The sequence below is a fragment of the Salmo salar genome, chromosome 05, assembly GCF_965601325.2.
Source record: "Salmo salar chromosome 05, fSalSal1, whole genome shotgun sequence".
Lineage (NCBI taxonomy): Eukaryota > Metazoa > Chordata > Actinopteri > Salmoniformes > Salmonidae > Salmo > Salmo salar.
Genome location: NC_138295.1, coordinates 63,851,232 through 63,877,928, shown reverse-complemented (window position 1 = coordinate 63,877,928; position 26,697 = coordinate 63,851,232). Strand labels below are relative to the sequence as shown.

Genomic DNA, 26,697 nt, shown 5'->3' with positions numbered 1-26,697 from the left:
ATGAAGCTGGTTGAGAGAATGCCAAGAGTGTGCAAAGCTGTCATCAAGGCAAATGGTGACTACTTTGAATAATCTCAAATATAAAATATATTTTGATTTGTTTAACACTTTTTTTGGTTACTACATGATTCCATATGTGTTATTTCATAGTTTTTATGTCTTCGCTATTATTCTACAATGTAGAAATCGAGAAAATCCCTTGAAAGAGTAGGTGTCCAAACTTTTGACTGGTACTGTCTGGTGTATGTTTCTTGCTTTTATTATCATGGGATGTCATGGGACGGATGATTGTTTCCGCCAATCTACGAAAAAGTACAAAAATGTATGCACTCACTACTGTAAGTCACTCTGGAGAAGAGCGTTTGCTAAATTACTAAAATGTAATATATATATATATATATATATATATATATATATATATATATATATATATATATATATATATATATTCCCAAAAGGGTGTTTTAACATAGTATTTGTTTGACTTTTCTGACTCATCAACAGCTTTTACATTTGTAAATGTGGCTTATAAGAAATCTCACATGAAGGTATAACATTTCTTTTTAGATGTTTTGCAATTTGAGGGAAAACAATGAGACGTTTTACAGTTTTGAGACTATGAAATATGTTTCAAAATGTGTTTCACCCAGTAAAATAGTACTAGAGTAAAAGTAAAAAAGTATTTGGTTTTAAATATACTTAAGTATCAAAAGTAAAAGTATAAATCATTTCAAATTTCTTATATTAAGCAAACCAGACGGCACTATTTTCTTATTTTTTAAATTTACGGATCTCTAACACTCAGACATAATTTACAAATTAGGCATGTGTGTTTAGTGAGTACGCAAGATCAGAGGCAGTAGGGATGACCAGGGATGTTTTCTTGATAAATGCATATTATGGACCATTATCCTGTCCTGCTAAGCATTCAAAATGTAACGAGTACTTTTGGGTGCCAGGGAAAATGTTTGGAGTAAAAAGTACATTATCTTCTTTAGGACTGTAGTAAAGTAAAAGTTGTCAAAAATATAAATAGTAAAGTAAAGTACAGATACCCAAAACAACTTCTTAAGTAGTACCTTAAAGTATTTTTACTTAAGTACTTTACACCACTGTGTGTATCTAATTCTATGGTTTCCGCGCATAGACATAAAGACCAGGTTCTGCAATTAAAAAACACGACTTAAAGTGCATTGAATCAAGCGGACCAATCGCAGCTTCGATCCGACAATCATGTGACACCGGTATCTTTGATGAGGTCATTTTCTTGCGACTATTGCTGACATCTCCATGTGAATGTCGCCTTCGTCCACTAGCTATCTAGCTTATTTATCAAGGTAAGAACAGTCCTTTAAAGATAGAAATGGCAGCTACATGTATTTATATGTCTCCACAAGACCCGTCACAGATGTACTTGTGAATGCAGAGAATGTTGCCAGTCTGTGAGTTTCATAATTGTAATAGCTAGAACGGCATAAACCCTAGTGTCGGCAAGGTCAGAATACGCTTGATGGCATCTCAGCTTTTGAGACAGAAATGTTGCTAGTAACGTTATTTCAGTTCAGTCTACTATGACTAGTTGCCACAACCGTGTCTATTCATTGATTTCCTGCAAGTGGTTTGCTTGTAGTAGTACAGGCTACACGATTGTTGACACAATGTTAAGTTACATAACACAATCCCCGCGTTACTAATTTCTAAAGCGTCTCAAGATAGCTAGGCTAAGCTTGTTGACAGCAGTCCGTGTCCGGCAGACTACGGAGAATAAGAATATATAGTCCATATCATAAAGTTGCACATTATGGGGTTGTTTGGGCATAGCAACATGTGATTGTAGGTTAAGAATCCCCAAAATAATGAGAACCACTGAGTGATATTCACTCTCTTGAATTAACTCTCTCGCTCTTTCTCTCTCTCTCAGGTGTTAGCATGGTGACTTTGGCTGCTGTGTTGTGAATAGGATTCTCGCTGCTCTCTGGTCTCGTGCTGCTCTCTCTGGTCTCGTGCTGCTCTCAATTCCTCCATGACCAACCGTCTGCTGGGCCGATGTGCCCGTCTCCTCCCCAGGGCCACCCCCCAGGCCTCAGCCACCGCTGTCCGCCTGCCTACCCCTGCAGCTGGGCCAGCAGAGCCGCTGTGGGCCCAGGCCTGGCGGCAGCCTGTGGTGAGAGGACTATGTGAGGGCAGGAGTTTGGTCAAAGAGGAGTATCCCATCGAGCCCAAACGCACCCAGCTGGATGAGCTCTTAGAGAGGGCCCAATCTCCACAGGATGTCCTGCAGGCATGGGCGGCACAAGGAGGAAAGGCCAATCAGGCAGCTAAGACTCTGGTTCAGCTTGTCAGATTGGCTGGTAGAGAGAAAGGTGGGGCTAAAATGGACCAATTTGAGCTGCTGAATGATCCCAGACTGCTGGATATAATGGACACAGTTACTGCACAGGTAGGAGAGGGTGTAGTAAGAAGGGACAAGTAGGATGAGGAAAGGTGAGGGTAGATAAGTGGAGGGTTGAGAGGGGATGAAGATGGGTAAGGAGGGGAGAAAGCAAGAGACATGGGGCAGGTTACACTGAGGGCGGCTCAAAATATTCACAAAAACCTTCGGTGCTCCGAGTTTCTTTTGAGTGTGTGTAAATTGACTGTCTCTTCCCCCAGGTAGCGTCAGTGTGGAATGGTACGCTGGTCTCTCTGCTGCGCTCCCTCTCTACTCTGGGTGTTCCTCCTACAGCTGCAGTACAACGCTCCATCCAGACAGAGGTGCTGTGGCGTGTACGCAGACTCTCCTACAAACAGCTGGCTTTCCTGGCAGACTGGGGAGCAGGGCGGAACGGTCAGATGGAGGTGTTGCTGGTGAGCGCAGCGCTGAAACAGCTGGAGCTCCGCTGGACTGAGATCGCTGATGCCAGAACAGTCAGTACCCTGATGGCTAGGGCTGGACACCTCAGTCCTGCACTGATGGACAGACTGGAGGATAAGGTAACGAGCACCTACAGTGGCTTGCGAAAGTATTCACCCCCCCTGACATTTTTCCTATTTTGTTGCCTTACAACCTGAAATTAAAATAGGTTTTTGGGGGGTTTGTATCATTTTGATTTACACAACATGCCTACCACTTTGAAGATGCAAAATATTTTTTTGTGTGAAACAAACAAGAAATAAGACAGAAAAAAACAGAACTTGAGCATGCATAACTATTCACGCCCCCAAAGTCAATACTTTGTAGAGCCACCGTTTGCAGAAATTACAGCTGCACAAGGAGGGAGGTAGTCTCTTTGGGTATGGCTCTATAAGCTTGGCACATCTAGCCACTGGGATTTTTGCCCATTCTTCAAGGCAAAACTGCTCCAGCTCCTTCAAGTTGGATGGGTTCCGCTGGTGTACAGCAATCTTTAAGTCATACCACAGATTCTCAATTGGATTGAGGTCTGGGCTTTGACTAGAACATTCCAAGACATTTAAATGGTTCCCCTTAAACCTCTTGAATGTTGCTTTAGCGGGATGCTTAGGGTCATTGTCCTGCTGGAAGGTGAACCTCTGTCCCAGTCTCAAGACTGAAAAGGGTTTCCACAAGAATTTCTCTGTATTTAGCGCCGTCTATCATTCCTTCAATTCTGACCAGTTTCCCAGTCCCTGCTGACGAAAAACATCCCCACAGGATGATGCTGCTACCACGATGCTTCACTGTGGGGATGGTGTTCTTGGGTCGATGAGAGGTATTGGGTTTGCGCCAGACATAGTGTTTTCCTTGATGGCCAAAAAGCTCAATTTTAGTCTCATCTGACCAGAGTACCTTCTTCCATATGTTTGGGGAGTCTTCCACATGCCTTTTGGCGAACACCAAACATGTTTGCTTAGTTTTTTCTTTAAGTAATGGCTTTTTTTCTGGCCACTCTTCCATAAAGCCCAGCTTTGTGGAGTGTACGGCTTAAAGTGGTCCTATGGACAGATACGCCAATCTCCGCTGTGGCGCTTTGCAGCTCCTTCAGGGTTATCTTTGGTCTCTTTGTTGCCTCTCTGATTAATTCCCTTCTTGCCTGGTCTGTGAGTTTTGGTGGGTGGCCCTCTCTTGGCAGGTTTGTTGTGGTCCCATATTCTTTCCATTTTTTTAATAATGGATTCAATGGTGCTCTGTGGGATGATTGAAGTTACAGATATTTTTTTATAACCCAACCCTGATCTGTACTTCTCCACAGCTTTGTCCTTGACCTGTTTGGAGAGCTCCTTGGTCTTCATGGTGCTGCTTGCTTGGTTGTGCCCCTTGCTTAGTGGTGTTGCAGACTCTGGGGCCTTTAGAACAGGTGTGTGTGTGTGTATATATATATATATATGAGATCATGTGACATTTAGATTGCACACAGGTGGACTTTATATAACTCTTTATGTGACTTCTGAAGGTAATTGGTTGCACCAGATCTTATTTAGGGGCTTCATAGCAACGAGGGTGAATACATATGCATGCATATTTTGAGGATTTTAAAAAAAACCATTTTTATTTTTTCATTTCACTTCTTCACCAATTTGGACTATTTTGTGTATGTCCATTACATGAAATCCAAATTTAAATTACAGGTTGTAATGCAACAAAAAAGGAAAAACGCCAAGGGGTTGAATACTTTTGCAAGGCACTGTATACTACTAACCCCACACTACGCTTATTAAGTTATCAAATAGACATACACTACTGTCTATGTATTTGGACAGTGAATACATTTAAATTGTCCCTATACTCCAGCATTTTAGATTTGAGACAGAATGTTTCATATTAGGCGACAGTAAAGAATCTTTTATTTTAGGGTATTTTCATACATAACTGTTTTACTGTTTAGAAATGAAAGCACCTTTATGTATCTAGTCCCTCCATTTAAAAAATGTATTAGTATTTGGACAAATTTACTTAGTGTATTAAAGTAGTCAAATGTAGTACTATTTGTCACGATATTCGTTGCACGCAATGATTAGGGATGGGCATTTTACATTTTTTTGACTGTTCGAATACTCGCATAATTTTGAGTACTCAAATTAATTTTTCTAAATATATTTTTAGAACACAAGGACCGCACTGGAAAGAAATGTGCGCATTTATCTATAGGCCTATGCCAACAGTGCTCGACAATGCCACATTTGTCATAACCATTACAGATAACAAATCCTAATTGCTAAATTGCTCCATATACACAGTATTCAGTCAATAAAAAAGCAAGTACCTTTTAAGATTCATTTATTGAAACCTTAATATCAACTAGTTATATTATATCATGGAACACGATCTTCAAAAATGCAGTAACCTCAGCAGTGGCGCTTACTTGTAGAAACATATCTCTGTGCAATGGCATAGGCTTGCTTTGTTAATTTAGCAGACAAAGATGCTATTATTTCCCGGGCCCTTATCACAGTCAAGACACGTATTTTATAGTAAAAAAAAAAACATGATGTAAGATAACAGAATAAAATTGAATAGAATATTTTTCCAAATGAAAAAAGTTGCCTTTGCGAAGTGATGTGCATCTTGGGATCAAGAACAGCTATTCTCAGTGATCATTTGAAGCCGGCTCAATAAATGTTTTCTAAATCTGTCTTTTCAATATACAGATGTTCTATTTAGTTTTTTTTGCCTGTTCTTTGTAATTGGATTAACAATTCCACATTGAACACTGCATGGTGAGGAATTACGGCCACCAGTTCTGTTTGGTGAGTAGGCCCGCTCTTTAACTTTATCAAACGAATGTTTTTGTGTATTTTCAGTGTGGAACCTGTCTATGTTTAGAGGGGTTATGGCTCAGGTTAAACAATTCTAAATGGCACTATCAGTTCACAAAGTAGCCTCAGCAGAAAATAGACGGGACACAATTATTCCAAAACTGCAGCTCGTTATTGAAACACATTTTCCAACATCAATCAACCAGTCCATTTTGAATATGTGATTAAACTGTCGTCCTTTGGCAAGGAATGTAGCTTGTGTATCCCATCAGTTAGATTTATTTTTTATAGAGATTTTTTTTTCTGTAGGCCTAACTGGAGCTTGTGCATACTCAGCACCCGTGTGTGTAGGGAGCGGTCGGAACACAAAGTGAATGAGACACGGTGGGGAAAGGGAATTTTGGGAGAGAACTGTGTGATGCTTGGTTTCTTTTTTATTATGCTCTGCAAATGCACGTACAAATGGAACATTAGAGTCAAAGCAAATTGACTGTCAAGAAAACATTTCAAAAAAGATTTGGGCCAAAATGTTACTTGCCTGTTCGGGCAGCCACAAAGCACATTCTATCATATAGTTTTACAGTATTAGATTTAAAAAAAATCTTTGGTAGAAGATCAAGACTTTATGTCCGTTTGAGTACTCGATTACTCATGCCCATCCCTAGAATATATCAAGCTTGTGACTCAACAACCTTGTTGGATGCATTTGCGGTTTGTTTTTGGTTGTTTTTTGCCCAATAGGAACTCAATGGTGAATAATATCTTGTGCCATTTTGGAGTCACTTTTTTATTACAAGTAAGAATGGATGTTTCTGAACACTTCTACATTCATGTGGATTAGAGGTCGACCGATTAATCGGAATGGCCGATTTTTTTTAATTAGGGCCGATTTCAAGTTTTCATAACAATCGGTAATCGGTATTTTTGGCCGGCGATTTTATTTAAAAAATAATTTTGATTTTATTTTAAAAATATTTTTTAACTAGGCAAGTCAGATAAGAACACATTCTTATTTTCAATGACGGCCTAGGAACGGTGGTTTAACTGCCTTGTTCAGAGGCAGAACGACAGATTTTTACCTTGTCAGCTTGGGGATTCAATCTTGCAACCTTATGGTTAACTAGTCCAACGCTCTAACCACCTGCTTTACATTGCACTCCACGAGGAACCTGCCTATTACGCGAATGCAGTAAGAAGCCAAGGTAAGTTGCTAGCTAGCATTAAACTTATCTTATAAAAAACAATCAATCATAATCACTAGTTAACTACACATGGTTGATGATATTACTAGTTTATCTAGCCTGTCCTGCGTTGCATATAATCGGTGCGCATTCGCGAAAAAGGACTGTCGTTGTTCCAACGTGTACCTAACCATAAACATTAATGTCTTTCTTAAAATCAATACACAAGTATATTTTTAAACCTGGATATTTAGTTAATATTGCCTGCTAACATGAGTTTCTTTTAACTAGGGAAAATGTGTCACCTCTGCAACAGAGTCAGGGTATATGCAGCAGTTTGGGACGCCTGGCTCGTTGCGAACTATGAAGACTATTTCTTCCTAACAAAGACAGCCTACTTCGCCAAACGGGGGATGATTTAACAAAAGCGCATTTGCGAAAAAATCACAATCATTGCACGACTGTACCTAACCATAAACATCAATCCCTTTCTTAAAATCAATACACAGAAGTATATATTTTTAAACCTGCATATTTAGCTAAAAGAAATCCAGGTTGGCAGGCAATATTAACCAGGTGAAATTGTGTCAGTTCTCTTACGTTCATTGCATGCAGAATCAGGGTATATGCAACAGTTAGGGCCGCCTGGCTCGTTGCGAACTAATTTGCCAGAATTTTGACATAACATTGAAGGTTGTGCAATGTAACAGGAATATTTAGACTTAGGATGCCACCCGTTAGATAAAATACGGAACGGTTCCGTATTTCACTGAAAAAAATAAACGTTTTGTTTTCGAGATGATAGTTTCCGGATTCGACCATATTAATGACCTAAGGCTCGTATTTCTGTGTGTTTATTATATTATAATTAAGTCTATGATTTCATAGAGCAGTCTGACTGAGCGATAGTAGGCACCAGCAGGCTCGTAAGCATTCATTCAAACAGTACTTTCGTGCGTTTTGCCAGCAGCTCTTCGCTGTGCTTCAAGCATTGCGCTGTTTATGACTTCAAGCCTATCAACTCCCAAGATTAGGCTGGTGTAACCGATGTGAAATGGCTAGCTAGTTAGCCGGGTGCGCGCTAATAGCGTTTCAAACGTCACTCGCTCTGAGACTTGGAGTAGTTGTTCCCCTTGCTCTGCATGGGTAACGCTGCTTCGAGGGTGGCTGTTGTCGATGTGTTACTGGTTTGAGCCCAGGTAGGAGCGAGGGGAGGGACGGAAGCTATACTGTTACACTGGCAATACTAAAGTGCCTATAAGAACATCCAATAGTCAAAGGTATATGAAATACAAATTGTATAGAGAAATGGTCCTAAAATAACTACAACCTAAAACTTCTTACCTGGGAATATTGAAGACTCATGTTAAAAGGAACCACCAGCTTTCATATGTTCTCATGTTCTGAGCAAGGAACTTAAACGTTAGCTTCTCCAACACTTTGTTTTTGCATTATTTAAACCAAATTGAACATGTTTCATTATTTATTTGAGGCTAAATTGATAGTATTTATGTATTATATTAAGTTATAATAAGTGTTCATTCAGTATTGGTGTAATTGTCATTATTACCAAAAAAAAAAAAAAGTTTTTTATTTGTAATTTTTTTATATATACATTTTTTAAAAAAAATTTAATTTTTATTTTTTAAATCGGTAGCGTCTTTTTTTGGTCCTCCAATAATCGGTATCGGCGTTGAGAAATCATAATCAGTCGACCTCTAATGTGGATGCTACAATGATTATGGATAATCATGAATGAATTGTGAGGAGGTTAGAGGCACAAAAATCATACCCCCTCAAAAAATGCTAACGTTAGAGGTTACTGTTCTTCCTTCAGACAAGCATGTGTCAAAGACATTGCAAATGAACAAAGTTATCGTTCACATCCGCTTGTAAATGTCCAAACTCACCAAAAATGACATTTCGGTAGCTCCTACCTATATACAGTGCCTTCAGAAAGTATTCTAAAATGGATAGAAAATACACTCTACCTTTCAAAAGTTTGAGGACACTTAGAAATTCCTTGTTTTTGAAAGAAAAGCACTTTTTTTCATTAAAAATAACATAAAATTGATCAGAATTAGTGTAGACATTGTTAATATTGTAAATGACTATTGTAGCTGGAAACGGCAGATCTTTTAAAAATGGAATATCTACATAGGGGTACAGAGGTCCATTATCAGCAACCATCACTCCTGTGTTCCAATGGCAAGTTATGTTCTCTAAGTTTATCATTATTAAAGGCTAATTGATCATTAGAAAACCCTTTTGCAATTATGTTAGCACAGCTGACAACTGTTCTGATTTTAAAGAAGCTATGAAACTGGCCTTCTTTAGACTAGTTGAGTATCTCGAGCATCAGTATTTGTGGGTTGGCTTACAGGCTCAAAATGTCCAGAAACAAAGAACTTTCTTCTGAAACTCGTCAGTTTATTCTTGTTCTGAGAAATTAAGGCTATTCCATGCAAGAAAATGAAGATCTGGTACGCTGTGTACTACTCCCTTCACAGAACAGCGCAAACTGGCCTTAACCAGAATAGAAAGAGGAGTGGGAGTCCCCGGTGCACAACTGAGCAAGAGGACATGTATATTAGTGTCTAGTTTGAGAAACAGTGACTTCAACTGGCAGCTTCATCAAATAGTACCTGCAAAACACCAGTCTCAACGTCAGAGTGAAGAGGTGACTCCGGGATTCTGGTTGAGTTCTGTCCAGTGTCAATTCTTTCGCCCATCTTAATCTTTTATTTTTATTGGCCACTCTGAGATGTCTTTATCTTTGCAACTCTGCCTAGAAGGCCAGCATCCCAGAGTCGCCTCTTCACTGTTGACTCTAGAGTTCCTCTGTGGAGATGGGAGAACCTTCCAGAAGGACAAACATCTCTGCAGCACTCCGCCAATCAGGCCTTTATGGTAGAGTGGCCAGACGGAAGTCACTCCTCAGTAAAAGGCACATGACAGCCCGCTTGGAGTTTGCCAAAAGGCACCTAAAGACTCTCAGACCATGAGAAACAAGATTCTCTGGTCTGATGAAACTAAGATTGAACTTTTTGGCCCGAATGCCCAGCGGCCCATCTGGAGGAAACCTGGTACTATCCCTACGGTGGTGGCAGCATCACGCTGTGGGGATGTTTTTCAGCGGCAGGGACTAGGAAACTAGTCAGGATCGAGGCAAAGATGAACGGAGCAAAGTACAGAGATCCTTGATGAAAACATGCTCAGGACCTCAGACTGTGGCAAAGGTTCACCTTCCAACAGGACAAATACCCTAAGCACACATCCAACACAATGCAGGAGTGCCTTCGTGACAAGTCTTTGAATGTCCTTAAGTGGCCCAGCCAGAACCCGGACTTGAACCCAATCGAACATCTCTGACAGAGCTTGAGAGGATCTGCAGAGAAGAATCGGAGAAACTCCTTGTAGCGTCATACGCAAGAAGACTCGAGGCTGTAATCGCTGCCAAAGGTGCTTCAACAAAGTACTGAGTAAATGGTCTGAATACTTATGTAAATGTGATATTTAAGGGCTTGTAAGTAAGCATTTCACGGTAAGGTCTGCACCTGTTGTATTCGTGGGCATATGACAAATAAAATTTGATTTGATATTTCAGTTTATTTAAAATTATCAAATGTCAACCTGTTTTTGCTTTTTTTATTGTATGTAGATTGAAATATGATTTAATACATTTTAGAATAACATAACAGTGGAAAAATTCAAGGCATCTGAATACTTTCCGAAGGCACTGTATGTATAACTTTGAGCTGGATTGCCTGTCTTTGCAATTCATTTATTTTAGTTTGCGCTCGTTAGCATATTTGGCTAGCAGCCTCCATGGAAATTCTTGATTACTTGTGCTAATTCTGTTAGCATTCTGGTAATGGATGCCAATGGGCATTTTTGCGTTTTTCTTGCTCTGTTGTGTACTAAGCCGGTAATACCGTAAATCCCAGGGTGAGAAAAGGATGGTATGACGACATGAATCTGTATACTGCTCAACCCTTCCATCTGGTCCTGTGGCCTTGTGAATGTTAACCTGTTTTAAAGGTCTTCATCACATCGGCTATGGTGAGCGTGATCACACTGTCATCTGGAACAGCTGGTGCTTTCACGCATGGTTCAGTGTTGCTTGCCTGGAAGCGAGCGTAGAAGGCATTTAGCTTGTCTGGTAGGATCGCGTCACTGAGCAGCTCGCGGCTGGGTTTACCTTTTGTAATCTGTGATAGTTTGCAAGCTCTGACACATCCGACGAGCTTCAGAGCTGTTGTAATAGGATTCAATCTTAGTGCTGTATTCACGCTTTGCGTTTGATGGTTCGGCAGGCGTAGCGGGATTTCTTATAAGCATCCGGGTTAGTCTCCCGCTCCTTGAAACAGTAGCTCTAGCCTTTATCTCAGTGCTGATGTTTTCTGTAATCCATGGGATATGTACGTACGGTCACTTTAGGGACCACGTCATCAATGCACTTATTAATGAAGTGACGATGGAGTTTACCTCATCGGCTGAGTCCTGGAACATATTCCAGTCTCTGCTAGTGAAACAATCCTGTAGCTTAGCATGAGCTTCATCGGACCACTTCCATATTAAGCACGTCACTGGTTCTTCCGGTTTGAGTTTTTGCTTGTAAGCAGGAATCAGTTTCCGAGAAACATAGGATATTACAGTTCTTCAGGTCATTATCAGGATGAATTTAGTAGTGTTCAGAAACATCTTATCTACTCACTCAGACAGAAAATTACCATTCAGTTACTATTGGGCAAAACAAACCACAAATGCATCAAACAAGTTTGTAGAGTCACAAGCTTGATGAAGTCATTGCATTTAAGGAATATGGGACCAAATGCTAAACGTTTGACTGCTTTGATACACTACTGTATAAGTAAATTTGTCTAAACTTCTTCACATGGGCAGACTAAATACATAGTGCTTTCATTTCTAAACACTAAAACATATGTATGAAAATACCTCAAGGTATCTGTACTGTTGGCTCATATGAAAAATGGCTCATATCTCAAAATCTGAAATGCTGGACTATATAGCCATTAAAAAAAATATATAGTTGCTTCACTATCCAAATATGTAACTAACTGCCACCATCAACAAATCTCTCAACCCAACGCTCCTTTTCGTTTCTCTCTGTTCCCACCCCAGGCGTTAGAGCTAGCTGAAGGGTTTGGGGCGGAGGATATCCGCAGGGTGTGTGTGTCTCTGGTGTCTCAGGGACGCCGTTCAGTGCCTCTGCTCAGAGCTCTGTCCTACCACCTCCTACAGAAACCCTCAACAGACCTTACAACACCGCTACTGTTGGACCTCGCCTACGCATATGGTACATACACTTGACTAAAATATTTCTCTTGTTGTGGATATTACATTTGTTTTATTTTATGACTGTTATTTCAAGTCATTTCATCTCCATAGAGCTGCTGCCTATGCTGTCTGACAATCACTATTGGGTAGTTCTTCAAAGTAAACAAGGCATACTGTTTTTTTCCCGCTAGTGACACTGTACGCATTGAGTTTCACAGAATTTTTTGAAAGTAATGGAATTCAAATAATTGAATCTATGTAGGTCGATAAGTTGTTTAAAAACCGAACAATAACCCAAATGTCTTAATTGCGCAGTAATATATATATACACACACACACATAATCTGGAGATGTAAAAGGATGTGCCACAGGGTTGAATGCTGGTACCGGTGTTATCCTCCTCCTTTAACAATCTTCCTAACATCAAACTACCTGCGGTCATCTGATATTTCAGCTGTGAATTTTTCAGTTTTGCAACAGATTTAAAGGGGGTAAGTATATTAATATTTTCACACTGAGGTTGAAATAACACTCTGTAATTGTGAAAATGATGAAATGCCCTTTTTGTGTAAGAGCTGTTTGAAAAAAATGCCTGTGGCCTCATTTATCAAGGTGCGTGCACAAAAAAAGTATTTAACCTTGCGTGTGCCAGTTTTACCACAAAGGTTGGTATTTATCCATTTTGAACTTGATGGGAAAGTGTGTGCGTCTCCACGCAAATCTCAAACCATGCGTGCACACAACTTCTAGTGGTTCACACATGAGTAGCTCGGCAAACAATTCTGAAAGTACATGCTATTTTCACGTGCTTCACTGCAAATTTCTTCTGATGTAATTTAAGCATTGACATGGATTCTGAACATCCAATTTCGTTGGTTCTTTATGAACAATTGTAATTTTAAGAGTGAAAAATTAAACGGAACATAATTTGGGAAAATATAAAAATAATTGTGGGGAAAATGTCAGATTTTAGAGGGGAAGAGGGAAGAGTTGCAGGATATCTTATAAGCGCCTGGATTAGTGTCCTGCTCCTTGAAAACGGCAGCTCTAGCCTTTAGCTCAGTGCGGATGTTGCCAGTAACCCATGGCTTCTGGTCGGGCTCCCGAGTGGCGCACGGTATAAGGCACTGCATCTCAGTGCTTGAGGCATCACTACAGACACCCTGGTTCGATTAAAGTTTAAATAAATAAAATATTAATAAATGTATGTCACTGGGGATGACGTCGTCAATGCACTTATTGATTTAGCCGGTGACTGAGGTAGTATGCTCCTCAATGTCATTGGATGAATCACAGAACATATTCCAGTCTGCTAGCAAAACAGTCCTGTAGCATCCGCGTCATCTGACCACTTCCGTATTGAGCGAGTCACTGGTACTTTAGTTTTTTTTGTAAGCAGGAATCAGGAGGATAGAATTATGGTCAGATTTGCCAAATGGTTTGCTAGGGAGAGCTTTGTATGTTTTTTTTGTGACATGCTGGTAGATATTAGGTAAAACAGATTTAGGTTTGCCACACTACTTGCCAAGAGTTTTCATCCATACTTTTTGTGGCTGTTTATTTACCAACACAGATGGATGCTGGCACTAAGACTGCACTGTCAGCTGTATAAGGAAATAAGCGAACAGGAAACTGCTCACAAAGAGGTGGTGCTCCTAGTGGCTGGGGATTTTAATGCAGGGAAACTTAAATCAGTTTTACATAATTTCTATCAACATGTTAAATGCAACCAGAGGGGAAAAAATTATAGATCACCTGTATTCCACACACAGAGATGCATACAAAGCTCTCCCTCTCCCTCTGGTAAATCTGACCACAATTCTATCCTCCTGATTCCTGCTTACTGCTTACAAGAAAAAATTAAAGCAGGAAGCACCAGTGTATCGGTCTATTTAAAAAAAAAAAAAAAAAAAAAAAAAAAAAAGTGGTCAGATGAAGCAGATGCTAAACTACAGGACTGTTTTGCTAACACAGACTGGAACATGTTCCAGGATTCTTCCAATGGCATTGAAGTACAACCACATCAGTCACTGGCTTTATCAGTAAGTGCATCTAGGACGTCGTCCCCACAGTGACTATACGTACATACCCCAACCAGAAGCCATAGATTACAGGCAACATTTGCACTGAGCTAAAGGGTAGAGCTGCCGCTTTCAAGGTGCGGGACTCTAACCCGGAAGCTTATAAGAAATGCTGCTATGCCCTCTGACGAACCATCAAACAGGCAAAGCGCCAATACAGGGCTAAGACTGAATTGTACTACACCGGCTCCGACGCTCGTCTTATGTGGCGGGGCTTGCAAACTATTACAGATTACAAAGGGAAGCACAGCCGCAAGCTAAATCACTTCCATGCTCGCTTCGATGCAAGCAACACTGAGGCATGCATGAGAGCATCAGCTGTTCCGGACGACTGTGTGATCACGCTCTCCGTAGCCAATGTAAGTAAGACCTTTAAACAGGTCAACATTCACAAGGCCGCAGGGCCAGACAGATTACCAGGATGTGTGCTCCGGTCATGTGCTGACCAACTGGCCGGTGTCTTCACTGACATTTTCAACATGTCCCTGACTAAATCTGTAATACCAACATGTTTCAAGCAGACCACCATAGTCCCTGTGCCCAAGAACCCTAAGGCAACCTGCCTAAATGACTACAGACCTGTAGCACTCACGTCCGTAGCCATGAAGTGTTTTGAAAGGCTGGTAATGGCTCACATTAACACCATTATCCCAGAAACCCTAGACCCACTACAATTTGCATACCGCCAAAACAGATCCACAGATGATGCAGTGTCTATTGCACTCCACACTGCCCTTTCCCACCTGGACAAAAGGAACACCTACGTGAGAAGGCTATTCATTGACTACAGCTCAGCGTTCAACACCATAGTTCCCTCAAAGCTCATCACTAAGCTAAGGATCCTGGGACTAAACACCTGAACTTCCTAACGGGCCGCCCCCAGGTGGTGAGGGTAGGTAGCAACACATCTGCCACGCTGATCCTCATCACTGGAGCCCCTCAGGGATGTGTGCTCTGTCCCCTCATGTACTCCCTGTTCACCCACGACTGCGTGGCCAGGCATGTCTCCAACACCATCATTAAGTTTGCCGATGACACAACAGTGGTAGGCCACAACGACGAGACAGCCTACTGGGAGGAAGTCAGAAACCTGGCCGATTGGTGCCAGAATAACAACCTATCCCTCAACATAATCAAGACAAAGGAGATGATTGTGGACTACAGGAAAAACGAGGACAGAGCACTCCCCCATTCTCATCGACAGGGCTGTAGTGGAGCAGGTTGAGAGCTTCAAGTTCCTTGGTGTCCACATCACCAACAAACTATCATGGTCCAAACACACCAAGACAGTCATGAAGATGGCACAACAAAGCCTATTTCCCCCTCAGGAGACTGACAATATTTGGCATTGGTTCTACAGCTGCTCCATCAAGAGCATCCTGACTGGTTGCATCACTGCCTGGTACTGCAACTGCTCGGCCTCCGACCGCAAGGCACTACAGAGGGTAGTGCGTACGGCCCAGTACATCACTGGGACTAAGCTGCCTGCCATCCAGGACCTCTACACTAGGTGGTGTCAGGAAGGCCCTACATTTTTTTTAGAAGACCCCAGACACCCCGGTCATAGAATGTTCTCTCTGCTCCCGTATGGCAAGTGGTACTGGAGCGCCAAGTCTAGCACAAAAAGGCTTTTAAAAAATGTTTACCCCCAAGCCATAAGAATTCCTGAACAAGTAATCATTCTCTTCCCCCCCCCCCCCCCCCCCCCCCCAAACCCCTCTTTTATGCTGCTGCTACTCTCTGTTTATCATATATGCATAGTCACTTTATACATTCATGTACATACTACCTCAATTAGCCTGATTATCCGGTGCCCCTGCACATTGGCTACCCGGACTATCTGCATTGTGTCCCACCACCTGCCAACCCCTCTTTTTCGCTACTGCTACTCTCTGTTCATCATATATGCATAGTCACTTTAACCATACCTACATGTACATACTACCTCAATTAGCCTGACTAACCGGTGCCTGTATATAGCCTCGCTACTGTTATTTTTCACTGTCCTTTTTACTGTTTTTGTTTCTTTACTTATCTATTGTTCACCTAATACCAATTTTTTTTTTTTACTTAAAAATCACACTGTTGGTTAGGGCCTCGCACGTGACAAACTTTGATTTGATGCTTGTGTGAGGATTCGTAGGCGAGTTAGTAAATCAACAAGGCACCCCGACCTTTGCCCACTGTATTTCCGTCTTTGCTTCACGCGAATGACCTCGGAGATGGTCTCGGAGAAGCAGTATATCCTTCAGGTCGGACTCATTTAAAGAAAAAATATTTGTCCAGTTCGAGGTGAGTAATCACTGTTCTGATGTCCAGAAGCTCTTTTCGGTCATAAGGGACAGTAGCAGTGACTTTATGTTAAAAATAAGTTACTAGCAAAATACCCCAGTTGGTTAGGAGACCGTAAAACACACCCATCCTCTCGGGCGCCATTATATGTGTTCAATGATTTTATATATATGAATGAAAACGTGTATATGTTGCTTGACTGTGACAGTTTGCTAAATCCAAATAATTTGACGTACATGCATATCCTAGAATCTCCAAGTACGCCAGAATTGAGAGAAAAATGTACACACGTTTGATGAATGAGGCCCCTGGAATTTCAGCCTGTTCTGGTGGGATGGAACTTTTGGCCCACATCATGATCTGATTATAATAGACCAATGATTGTTCATCTGGGTAAGTGGTGGGCTCTAGACCATCCTACCATCCTTCTAATGCTCACACAATCAGACATCATTTCAAGTGCCAAAGGAGGTTCAGGGAAATAAATTATAAAAAATATTTTCATTCATTGAACAGTGATTTATTAGACTGTGATAATTTCAAAATAAAATTACAAAGACTGCATGGGGGCTTTAAATTCTCTCTCTCTCTCTCTCTCCCAGGGAAGTTGAATTTCCACCACTCCCAGGTCTTCCAGCGATTGGCAGCCGAGTTGTTACCCAGAATGCCAGAGATTAGTTCTGCCGATGTCACTCGCTGCGCCAAATCACTAGCCTTCCTCAAGTGGCTCCATCTCCCATTGTTTGAGGCATTCGCTGAGGTCTGCACACACTCAGACACCGCTAAACACATCTTAAACTGATAGCATCATCTCCATAACCAATGTTGCTTAACTCATCCTCTCTTATTTTCTTCCTTTGTTTGATAAAAAAAAATATTCAGCACTACAGCGTGAACAGTCAGAAGTACAGCACACTGCAGCTTTGTAACCTGCTCATGTCATTGGCCAGGCTGAACTTCCAGCCCAGCAAGGGGGAGGAGTTCTACAAGAAGGTAAACAATGAGTAGCAATTTGTTTGTTTATTTACCTTATGCTGTTTATTTATTTATTTTGTAACCTTTATTTAACTAGGCAAGTCAGTTATGAACAAATTCTTATTTACAATGACAACCTACCCCGGCCAAACCCAGACGACGCTGGGCCAATTGTGCGCTGCCCTATGGGACTCCCAATCACGGCTGGATGTGATGCTGCCTGCATACTCAAGGATAAATGATGTGTAGAACAGACGGGGTTCTCAGTCATGTCAGTGTTGCTCATTACATTTCTATCAACTTTGGCTGATGAGGGGAAGAGGCTTTTGGCTAGAATACCTTCCCAGAATGTAGTCAGTGTTTATCATCTGTCTCCTTCTGTGTGTATGTAGGTCCACTCTGCCCTGGAGGGTGTTCTCCCGAGCCTGGAGGCGTTCCTGCAGACAGACGTGGTGTGGTCTCTGTGTGTGTTACAGCAGGCCAAGCCCCAGCACATTACGGCCCTCACTCAACACACACATGTTGCCAAACTCTCAGGTAAACACACACACACACTAGTACTGGTCCACCCCAGGAGATGGCAGCAGAGGATCGATCCACTGATGTTCTGTGTTAATAGCCCTGTACTTTCTCAGCTGTACAGACTTGGGTGATTCTGATGATTTTATGTTGCGTTGCTATATTGCTGTTTTACAGAAGGCAGTCAAACTCGAGTGGAGAACTATCGCCTGAAGCTCCTCCACATCATTGCTACCCTCAAGTTAGAACACCCAGAGTCTCTGTCCTCCACCCTGCCTACAGAGGCCATGTTGCTTCCCTCCACCCTGGGCCGGGACTCCCCCCTCTCCCCTCTACAGACTGGACTAAAGGGGGCCCTGGATAATCTGGTGGGGGGGAAAGCAGAGGCCCTACGTACCGGGGTCAACACTATATATGGCTGGACCATAGGTGAATACACGCGCACACAAACACTTTAAGCCTGGAACAACAGGTGACTGATGTGTTGTGTCCAATAAGATGGAGAGCTGGTGGTGGACAGTGACATTAAGCCAATGGACCTGGTGACCCTGACGGCCCCTCACCTGCCTGGAGGAGGCGGAGCCAAGTCCTTACCTGAGGGGGCATGCAGGTGAGAGAAGAAGGTTGTCTGTGTTGGTGGGTGTGTGTGCATGTGTTCTGACAGTCCTTCTCTTTGCAGGTTAGCATTCCTGACCTGGGAGTTTCCTAACTATGGCTCCAGGAGTAAAGATCTGCTGGGACGATTCACCATGATGAGACGGCACCTCAAACTGGCTGGCTTTATCCTTGTAGAGGTATGGAGGGATGACTAGGAGAGGGGGCGGTGGACTGAAAGAGAGAGTCTGGCAGTCATTACGACAGTCACTGTCCATTGCACACACAAACCCTAACCACAGCATACACATTTACATTTAAGTCATTTAGCAGACGCTCTTATCCAGAGCGACTTACAAATTGGTGCATTCACCTTATAATATCCAGTGGAACAACCACTTTACAATAGTGCATCTAAATCTTTTAAGGGGGGGTTAGAAGGATTACTTTATCCTATCCCAGGTATTCCTTAAAGAGGTGGGGTTTCAGGTGTCTCCGGAAGGTGGTGATTGACTCCGCTGTCCTGGCGTCGTGAGGGAGCTTGTTCCACCATTGGGGTGCCAGAGCAGCGAACAGTTTTGACTGGGCTGAGCGGGAACTGTGCTTCCTCAGAGGTAGGGAGGCGAGCAGGCCAGAGGTGGATGAACGCAGTGCCCTTGTTTGGGTGTAGGGACTGATCAGAGCCTGAAGGTACGGAGGTGCCGTTCCCCTCACAGCTCCGTAGGCAAGCACCATGGTCTTGTAGCGGATGCGAGCTTCAACTGGAAGCCAGTGGAGAGAGCGGAGGAGCGGGGTGACGTGAGAGAACTTGGGAAGGTTGAACACCAGACGGGCTGCGGCGTTCTGGATGAGTTGTAGGGGTTTAATGGCACAGGCAGGGAGCCCAGCCAACAGCGAGTTGCAGTAATCCAGGCGGGAGATACACACCACCTCCACTTTGGGTGCTGACCATTCTTGATACTCACAGGAAACAAAAAGGAGGACCAAGGCACTCTTCATATAATTAATTAAAATGCCTTTATTTGTATGGCATGTTCAATGGAAACAAAGTTTAAAAACTCTGACGCGTTTCGGCTGCATGGCCTTTGTCAGGGAGTACTCACGGGAGACTGTTGAGTGTGGAAAAACCCAGCAGTTCTTGACGCACAAATTGGTGCACCTGGCACCCACTACCATAACCCGTTCAAAGAGACTTAAATATTTTGCACACATACACAATCCATGTTTCAAAGCTTAAAAATCTTTCTTTAACCTGTCTCCACCCCATCATCTGCACTGATTTGAAGTGGATTTAACAAGTGACATCAATAGGGGGTCACAGCTTTCATCTGGTCAGTCTGTCATGGAAAGAGGTGTTCTTAATGTTTTGTACACTCGTATAAAATATTGTGAATATAGCTTGGAAAATAGAATAATGGGACTCTGGGTGACGACATAATGATGTTTGTTTCCAACTTTAGGACAGTTTTTCTCAAGAAATTAACTCTAGTGGCTAACGCTGGCTAGCGGTGTACCGTATGATGCTAAAGTTGGCTAGCTAATGCTATAGAAAGCGATGTAATGCTGCATCATGCAGGGCCAGGTTGGTCTGTCCCTGAAGGATGCCAGTTATAAAAAGGCCTGATAGTCAGTCAGGAGCCTGGAGGATAGCAGCAGCAGCTCTCTCATCTAGGCCAAGCTCCTTAGCCAATCCCAGCTCTCTCTCTCTCGCTCTCATCCAGGACAATCGCGTTAGCCAATCTTACCGCTCTCTCTCATCTAGGCCAATTGCGTTAGCCTGAGAACACTGTGGTGCATGCTGGGTAAACTAGTAAACTGATGAGACTGTCCTTCTCCACTTGCACGTCATTAGGCAAATGACGTTTACAGTGGTGGATCCCAAAATAAATGTGTAAGGAGTTGTGCAAGACTTTTTATATATAAAAGAATAAGTAGCATATCATTTTTTTTTTTTTTTTTTTTTTTTATATATATAGATATATAGTTTGGACACCTACTCATTCTAGGGTTTTTCTTTTGACTATTTTCTACATTGTAGAATAATAGTGAAGACATCAACTATGAAATAACACACATGGAATCATGTAGTAACCAAAAAAGTGTTAAACAGATTAAAATATATTTAAGTAGCCACCCTTTTCTTGATGACAGCTTTGCACACTCTTGACATTCTCTCCGGTCGCGGCCGGTTGTAACACAGCCTGGGATCGAACCCGGGTCTGTAGTAATGCCTCAAGCACTGCGATGCAGTACCTTAGAATGCTGCGCAACTCGGGAGGCCCTATCGTATCGTTTTTAAACGTGCATGTTTTTCTCTACAGACGAAACAAAAGCTGTTTTAAAAAAAAAATTTTTAAGTATGTGTCAGATTTGAAAACTTTTCCGCGGTAGGATACACATGAGTATCCTCAATGAAAGGTGGCTATTGAGGAGGGTAGGACACTCTTCCTACTAATGAATTGACACACTCCTCGACCACTTATTGGTTTCTGGGGGACGGAGGACAGAAGACTGAGGATGGACTTTTGCCCAAATGAGAGAACCCTCTAGATTGTCTCCAAACCTGATTTGCATAAAAACACTACTGGGTGTATGTCAGCTATAGTATTGCAAGGTAAAGGGTATTATTGATAGACAAACCCCTGAATCTGTACTTTCTGTCCCTCTCTAGGTGCCATACTATGAGTGGCTGGAGCTGAAGTCTGATTGGCAGAAAGGGGCGTATGTGAAGGATAAGATGGGGAAGGCCATTGCTGAGGAAATGGCGAAGTGAACTAGGCCAAACTGCAGAAGTCTGGTTCAGTTCTAGACTCAACTGGACTGGAAAGAGGAGAGCCAGGATGCCAAGGACGGCTCACCAGAACCAATCTGGTCTCAAACAACTCTGAACAGCAACCACACACACACACTAATCAACCCACTCTAAAACAAGCCGCTTGGTGGAAAATCTCTTTTGGCGTTTTATCTTTGGATGCCTTGCCGATGCGTGGGGCTTTCCTTGTTACCATGGAGACGGCCCCTGAGAGTTCTGTATGCTGAAGAGAGCAAACAGAGGGAGAAAGAGGGCCCTACAGCAGAAAGCAAGGAAAGAAAGACCTCTGTTGCTAAGGATGTGTCCCTAAGTGACACTCAAAGAGAATAGAGAGCAGCATCATAGAATCAATGCCCCAATGAATGTTAAAAGCTGTGTATCACCTGTGAATAGTGATCTAATTAAATTATCAATATGAGCTTTGAGTGATTTGATTGAATAAATTATTTTACGTTTTAGTTTTGATATACATGTTCCACACACTGTCTTCCATGTTGGCACCAATGTTCCATGACTATAACATTGGCTGTATATGAGAGTATCAAATCTGTGATCCATTGTGGGTCAATTGTGACTGACTGATCTACAAATAATAAGTCGTTATTTATGATGCAAGGTTATTTGTAGATCAGTCAGACATCATCCACCTGCAATGTGGAACAAGCCCATTATCTATGGCTCTGGTAGGTCTTGACTTCGCTCACAGTGTGTTTAGAGAGGACATTGGGTTGGATGAGCTTCAATGGTATCATTGGCATCCTGATGGAGGTGTGGTATTCAGCCTGAGGATGCTTCTCTTCACAAGTTACAGCTAATATGTATTTATTATCAAACGTCATGGGTCAGCGGTGTGTGTTGTGGGGGGTGCTGAATGTATCCAAGAGGGATCGGCTCACACAGCTGTTGTTGTCTGTGCCGTACAGTGCCTTCAGAAAGTATTCATACCCCTTAATTTACATTTTGTTACAGCCTGAATTCAATCAAAACATGTTTACCCATCTACACACACTACCCCATAATGACAAAGTGAAAACATGTAAATAAATGTATGTCTCATTTACTTAAGTATCCACACCCCAGAGTCAATACTTTGTAGAAGCACCTTTGGCATCGAGTCCTTCTGGGTAAGTCTCTAAAGCCTTGTTTATACTGCAGGTCTTAATGCTCAAATCAGTTTTGGGATACAGACTGTCCAAACAGCAAGTTACAAGTGACCAAATCGTATTTGTGTGTGTTCAGACAGCAGTCGTTTGATGACATGGCTACACTAGTTGCCATAGTAATGGCGGGTGTGTGCACGGTAGTGTAAGCTGATTGGTGGTTGTGCTCATGCTTCCTATCATGCAGAAGTTATGTAGCAAGCTAAGGTGACAATGCTTGCAATTGACTATTTTCCAGTTGATTTGAATATTACAAATCCAAGTATAAGAGCACTTTTAAAGCCTCAAAGGATAATATTATCCAACTTTTGAAATTAGACCTTTTTGGCTAGCCAAGGCACTCCACTAGCTAGCTGGATAGCTCTTTAGCATTAGCACATTCACTCGTTTGTAAACAATTAACAAGCTAATTAGCTACCACGTGTTCCTGTCAAACTGTCAACAGAGTAGCTAGCAACAAGATATGCAAAATAACAGTCTAAAAAGCCACCTTGAGAGCAAATAAATCAGATTTGACATTCAGACACAAGTCACATGGCCAGGAATCAGATTTGTATCTGGCTTCAAACCACCTTACGAAGACATCATGTATGGCTAGATGCAGCCACCACCATGCTTGAAAATATGAAGAATGGTACTCAGTGATGTGTTGTTGGATTAGCCACTAACATAACGCTTTGTATTCAGGACATAATGTTTATTTCTTTGCCCCATTTTCTGATGTTTACTTTAGAGCCTTTATTGTAAACAGGATGCATGTTTTGGATTTTTTTTGTTAAATTCTTTGTCATTTAGGTTAGTATTGTGGAGTAACTACAATGTTGTTGATCCATCCTCATTTTTCTCCTATCACAGCCATTAAACTCTAACTGTTTTAAAGTCACAATTGGCCTCATGGTGAAATCCCTGAACGGTTTCCTTCCTCTCCGGCAACTGAGTTAGGTAGGACACCTGTATCTTTGTGGTGACTCTGTATATCGATACACCATCCAAAGTGTAATAACTTTACCATGCTCAAAGGGATATTCAATGTCTGCTTTTTTTACCCGTCTACCAATGGGTGCCCTTTTTTGCGAGACATTTGATAACCTCCCTAGTCTTTGTGGTTGAATATGTGTTTGAAATTCACTCGACTGTGGGACCTGTGGGACCTGTGATAGAAAAATTACGTATTTACCTGATCTGTTTGATATTAATAGTTAGCAATTAATATTTAATTAATAGTATGACATTTCTGTCCTGATAATGCTGTGTTTTTATGGTCTCCACTCTAGTCCCCTGCAGCTAATCTGGGCGTGTGGTCACTAGAGATGGCTTGAGCTGACAAATGAGTTAGACTGCATTACATAGACAAGATGTGGTGGGTGTAACCAAGATAGAGAGAGCCTGGAGCCTTGGTCTGCATGGGAGGGGTGGAACCAGCCATGACTAAGCATTGTTAGTGTGAGCTATATAAAGAGCTCAGCATTTCTGTACAGGTTAGGCTCTCGGCCGACCAGTTTCATTATTGCAATAATTAATCAATATTAAATAAAGATGATTGTTTGAAGAAATGACAAAGTTTCTCTCAGAATTAATTTCCATGACAGACCTTACAGATAATTGTATGAGTGGGGTACAAAGATGAGGTAGTCATTCAAATATCATGTCCATGTAACTTATTGTGTGACTTGTTAAGCACATTTTTACTCCTGAACTTATTTAGGCTTGCCATAACAAAGTGGTTGACAATTTATTGACTCAATACATTTTAGCTTTTCATTTTTGATTAATTTGTAAAAATGTCAAAAAACATAATTCTACTTTGACATTATGGGGTATTGTGTGTAGGTCAGTGACACAAAATCTCAATGTAACACAACAAAATGTGCAAAAAGTTGATGGGTGTGAATACTTTTTGAAGGCACTGTATGTTGTTGCTAAGCGCTGATTTGAAACGTGTACTGACAGCTATAATGATAAAGCAGGATGTTTAAGATTCTGTTTACATGTATTGTTTCACCTAGAATCAGTGGAGGAAAAAGTACCCAATTGTCATACTTGAGTAAAAGTAAAGATACCCTAATAGAAAATGACTAAAGTTGAAAGTCACCCAGTAAAATACTAATTGAGTTAATGTCTAAAAGTATTTTGTTTTAAATATACTTAAGTATCAATAGTACATGTAATGGGGCGGCAGGTAGCCTAGTGGTTAGAACGTTGGGCCAGTAACCGAAAGGTTTCTGGGTTGAATCCCTGAGCTGACAAGGTAAAAATATGTCGTTCTGCCCCTGAACAAGGCAGTTAACCCACTAGGCCGTCATTGTAAATAAGAATTTGTTCTTAACTGACTTGCCTAGTTAAATAAAGGTTATATAAAAATTACAAAAATATTAGTAAGAGTATAAATCATTTCAAATGTATATTAAGCTAACCAAATGGCAACATTTTAATTTACGGATAGCCAGGGGCACATTCCAACACTAAGACATTATTTACAAACAAAGCATGTGTGTTTAGTGAGTCTGCCAGATCAGAGGCAGTAGGGATGACCAGGGATGTTATCTTGATAAGTGTGTGAATTGGACGGTTTTCCTGTCTTTTAAGGAGGTAAGGCAATAAATAGGCCATAGTAGCGAAGTAATTACAATTTTGCAAATTAACACTGGAGTGATAGATGTGCAGATGATGATGTGTAAGTAGAAATACTGGTGAGCAAAAAGGTAAATTAAAACAATATGGGGATGAGGTAGGTAGTTGTATGGGCTAGTTACAGATGGGCTATTTACAGATGGGCTATGTACAGCTGCAACGATCGGTAAGCTGCTCGGATAGCTGATGCTTAAAGTTAATGAGGGAGATATAACTCCAACTTCAGCGATTTTTGCAATTCGTTCCAGTCATTGGCAGCAGAGAACTGGAAGGAAAGGCGACCAAATGAGGTGTTGGCTTTGGGGATGACCAGTGAGATATACCTGCTGGAGCGTGTGCTACGGGTGGGTGTTGTTATGGTGACCAGTGAGCTGGTCACCATAACAAAGACTTATAGATGACCTGGATGACCTGGAGCCAGTGGATCTGGCGACGAATATGTAGTGGTGACAAAACGGAGGGCACTGTGATAGACTGCATCCAGTTTGCTGAGTAGAGTGTTGGAGGCTATTTTGTAAATGACATTGCCGAAGTCGAGGATCAGTAGGATAGTCAGTTTTACGAGGGTATTTTTGGCAGCGTGAGTGAAGGAGGCTTTGTTGCAAAATAGGAAGCCGATTCTAGATATTATTTTGGATTGGAGATGCTTAGTATGAGTCTGGAAGGAGAGTTTACAGTCTAGCCAGACACCTAGGTATTTGTAGTTGTCCACATATTCTAAGTCAGAACCGTCCAGAGTAGTGATGCTAGTCGGGCAGGTGGGTGCGGCAGCGATCGGTTGAAGAGCATGCATTTAGTTTTACTAGCGTTTAAGAGCAGTATTTTTACTTAAGTACTTTACACCACTGCCTAGAATGTAACACATGACAGTAATTAGCTGTAGAATTGACATGAGAGAATCATGACTGATCTACATATTATATTTATCTAGCAGTTCCAACATATATGTAAATAACGTAAATATGTTATTATGAAAAAGGCTCAGATGGTTCCTTATGAACTCTGGCCCCATGAGTGTTGAGCTCATGTTGCGGTATAGAGAGTTCGCTGCTAAGTAACTCCATTGATTGGTTGGTTGATCATCACCGCTGAGCCCAGCCAGCCAGCAGTCCCAGTATTGACTGTTGTCATAGAGACCAGGTCCTGTCTGAGGGGAGTGTGTTTCCCTGTGTTGCTGACCTCAGGTGAGCGAGGAGCAGGGAAATATGAGTAAGCAGATGAGAGAGGAGGATATTACCGCTGATGTATGAATGCCAGCCGGGCTAGAATTGACAGAGAGAGGAGACGGGATTCTGTTGAGCTGGCAGAGCAGAGGCAGAAACCCCCTGATACACACATACTCACGCACCCAGCGTGGGAAGCGTGGGGTTGCCATGGAGACTGCCAGTGATCTGTGGGATTTGGGGGGAACAAATGGAAAGGGGGGAGGAGGAGACTGAAAGTCTCCCTCTCTTTTC

At 41.9% G+C, this 26,697-nt stretch overlaps 1 protein-coding gene across 2 annotated transcripts; it reads left to right on the top strand.

Moving 5' to 3' along the window:
• Positions 1-1,234: 1,234 nt before the first annotated feature.
• On the top strand, positions 1,235-21,867 carry LOC106605422 (FAST kinase domain-containing protein 4). 2 transcript variants are annotated; one of them, XM_014201063.3, is made up of 11 exons: positions 1,235-1,337; positions 1,922-2,440; positions 2,653-2,973; positions 12,021-12,195; positions 17,152-17,309; positions 17,432-17,542; positions 17,917-18,061; positions 18,221-18,472; positions 18,542-18,653; positions 18,723-18,837; positions 21,309-21,867. In XM_014201063.3, the coding sequence occupies exons 2-11, from the start codon at positions 2,024-2,026 to the stop codon at positions 21,408-21,410; spliced, it is 1,908 nt and encodes a 635-aa protein (XP_014056538.3). In that variant the 5' UTR covers positions 1,235-1,337; positions 1,922-2,023; the 3' UTR covers positions 21,411-21,867. The 2 variants fall into 2 exon arrangements, with proteins under 2 accessions (XP_014056538.3, XP_014056539.3); XM_014201064.3 differs by lacking the exon at positions 1,235-1,337 and adding an exon at positions 1,346-1,442.
• The last annotated feature ends 4,830 nt before the right edge of the window (positions 21,868-26,697 follow it).

Excerpts from the sequence above, each read along its gene's own strand:
- LOC106605422 (XM_014201063.3), top strand. The coding sequence starts at position 2,024 with ATGACCAACCGTCTGCTGGGCCGATGTGCCCGTCTCCTCCCCAGGGCC. Across the intron at positions 18,473-18,541 it reads TATATATGGCTGGACCATAG|ATGGAGAGCTGGTGGTGGAC; the intron begins GTGAATACACGC and ends GTGTCCAATAAG. Across the intron at positions 18,838-21,308 it reads CTGGCTTTATCCTTGTAGAG|GTGCCATACTATGAGTGGCT; the intron begins GTATGGAGGGAT and ends GTCCCTCTCTAG.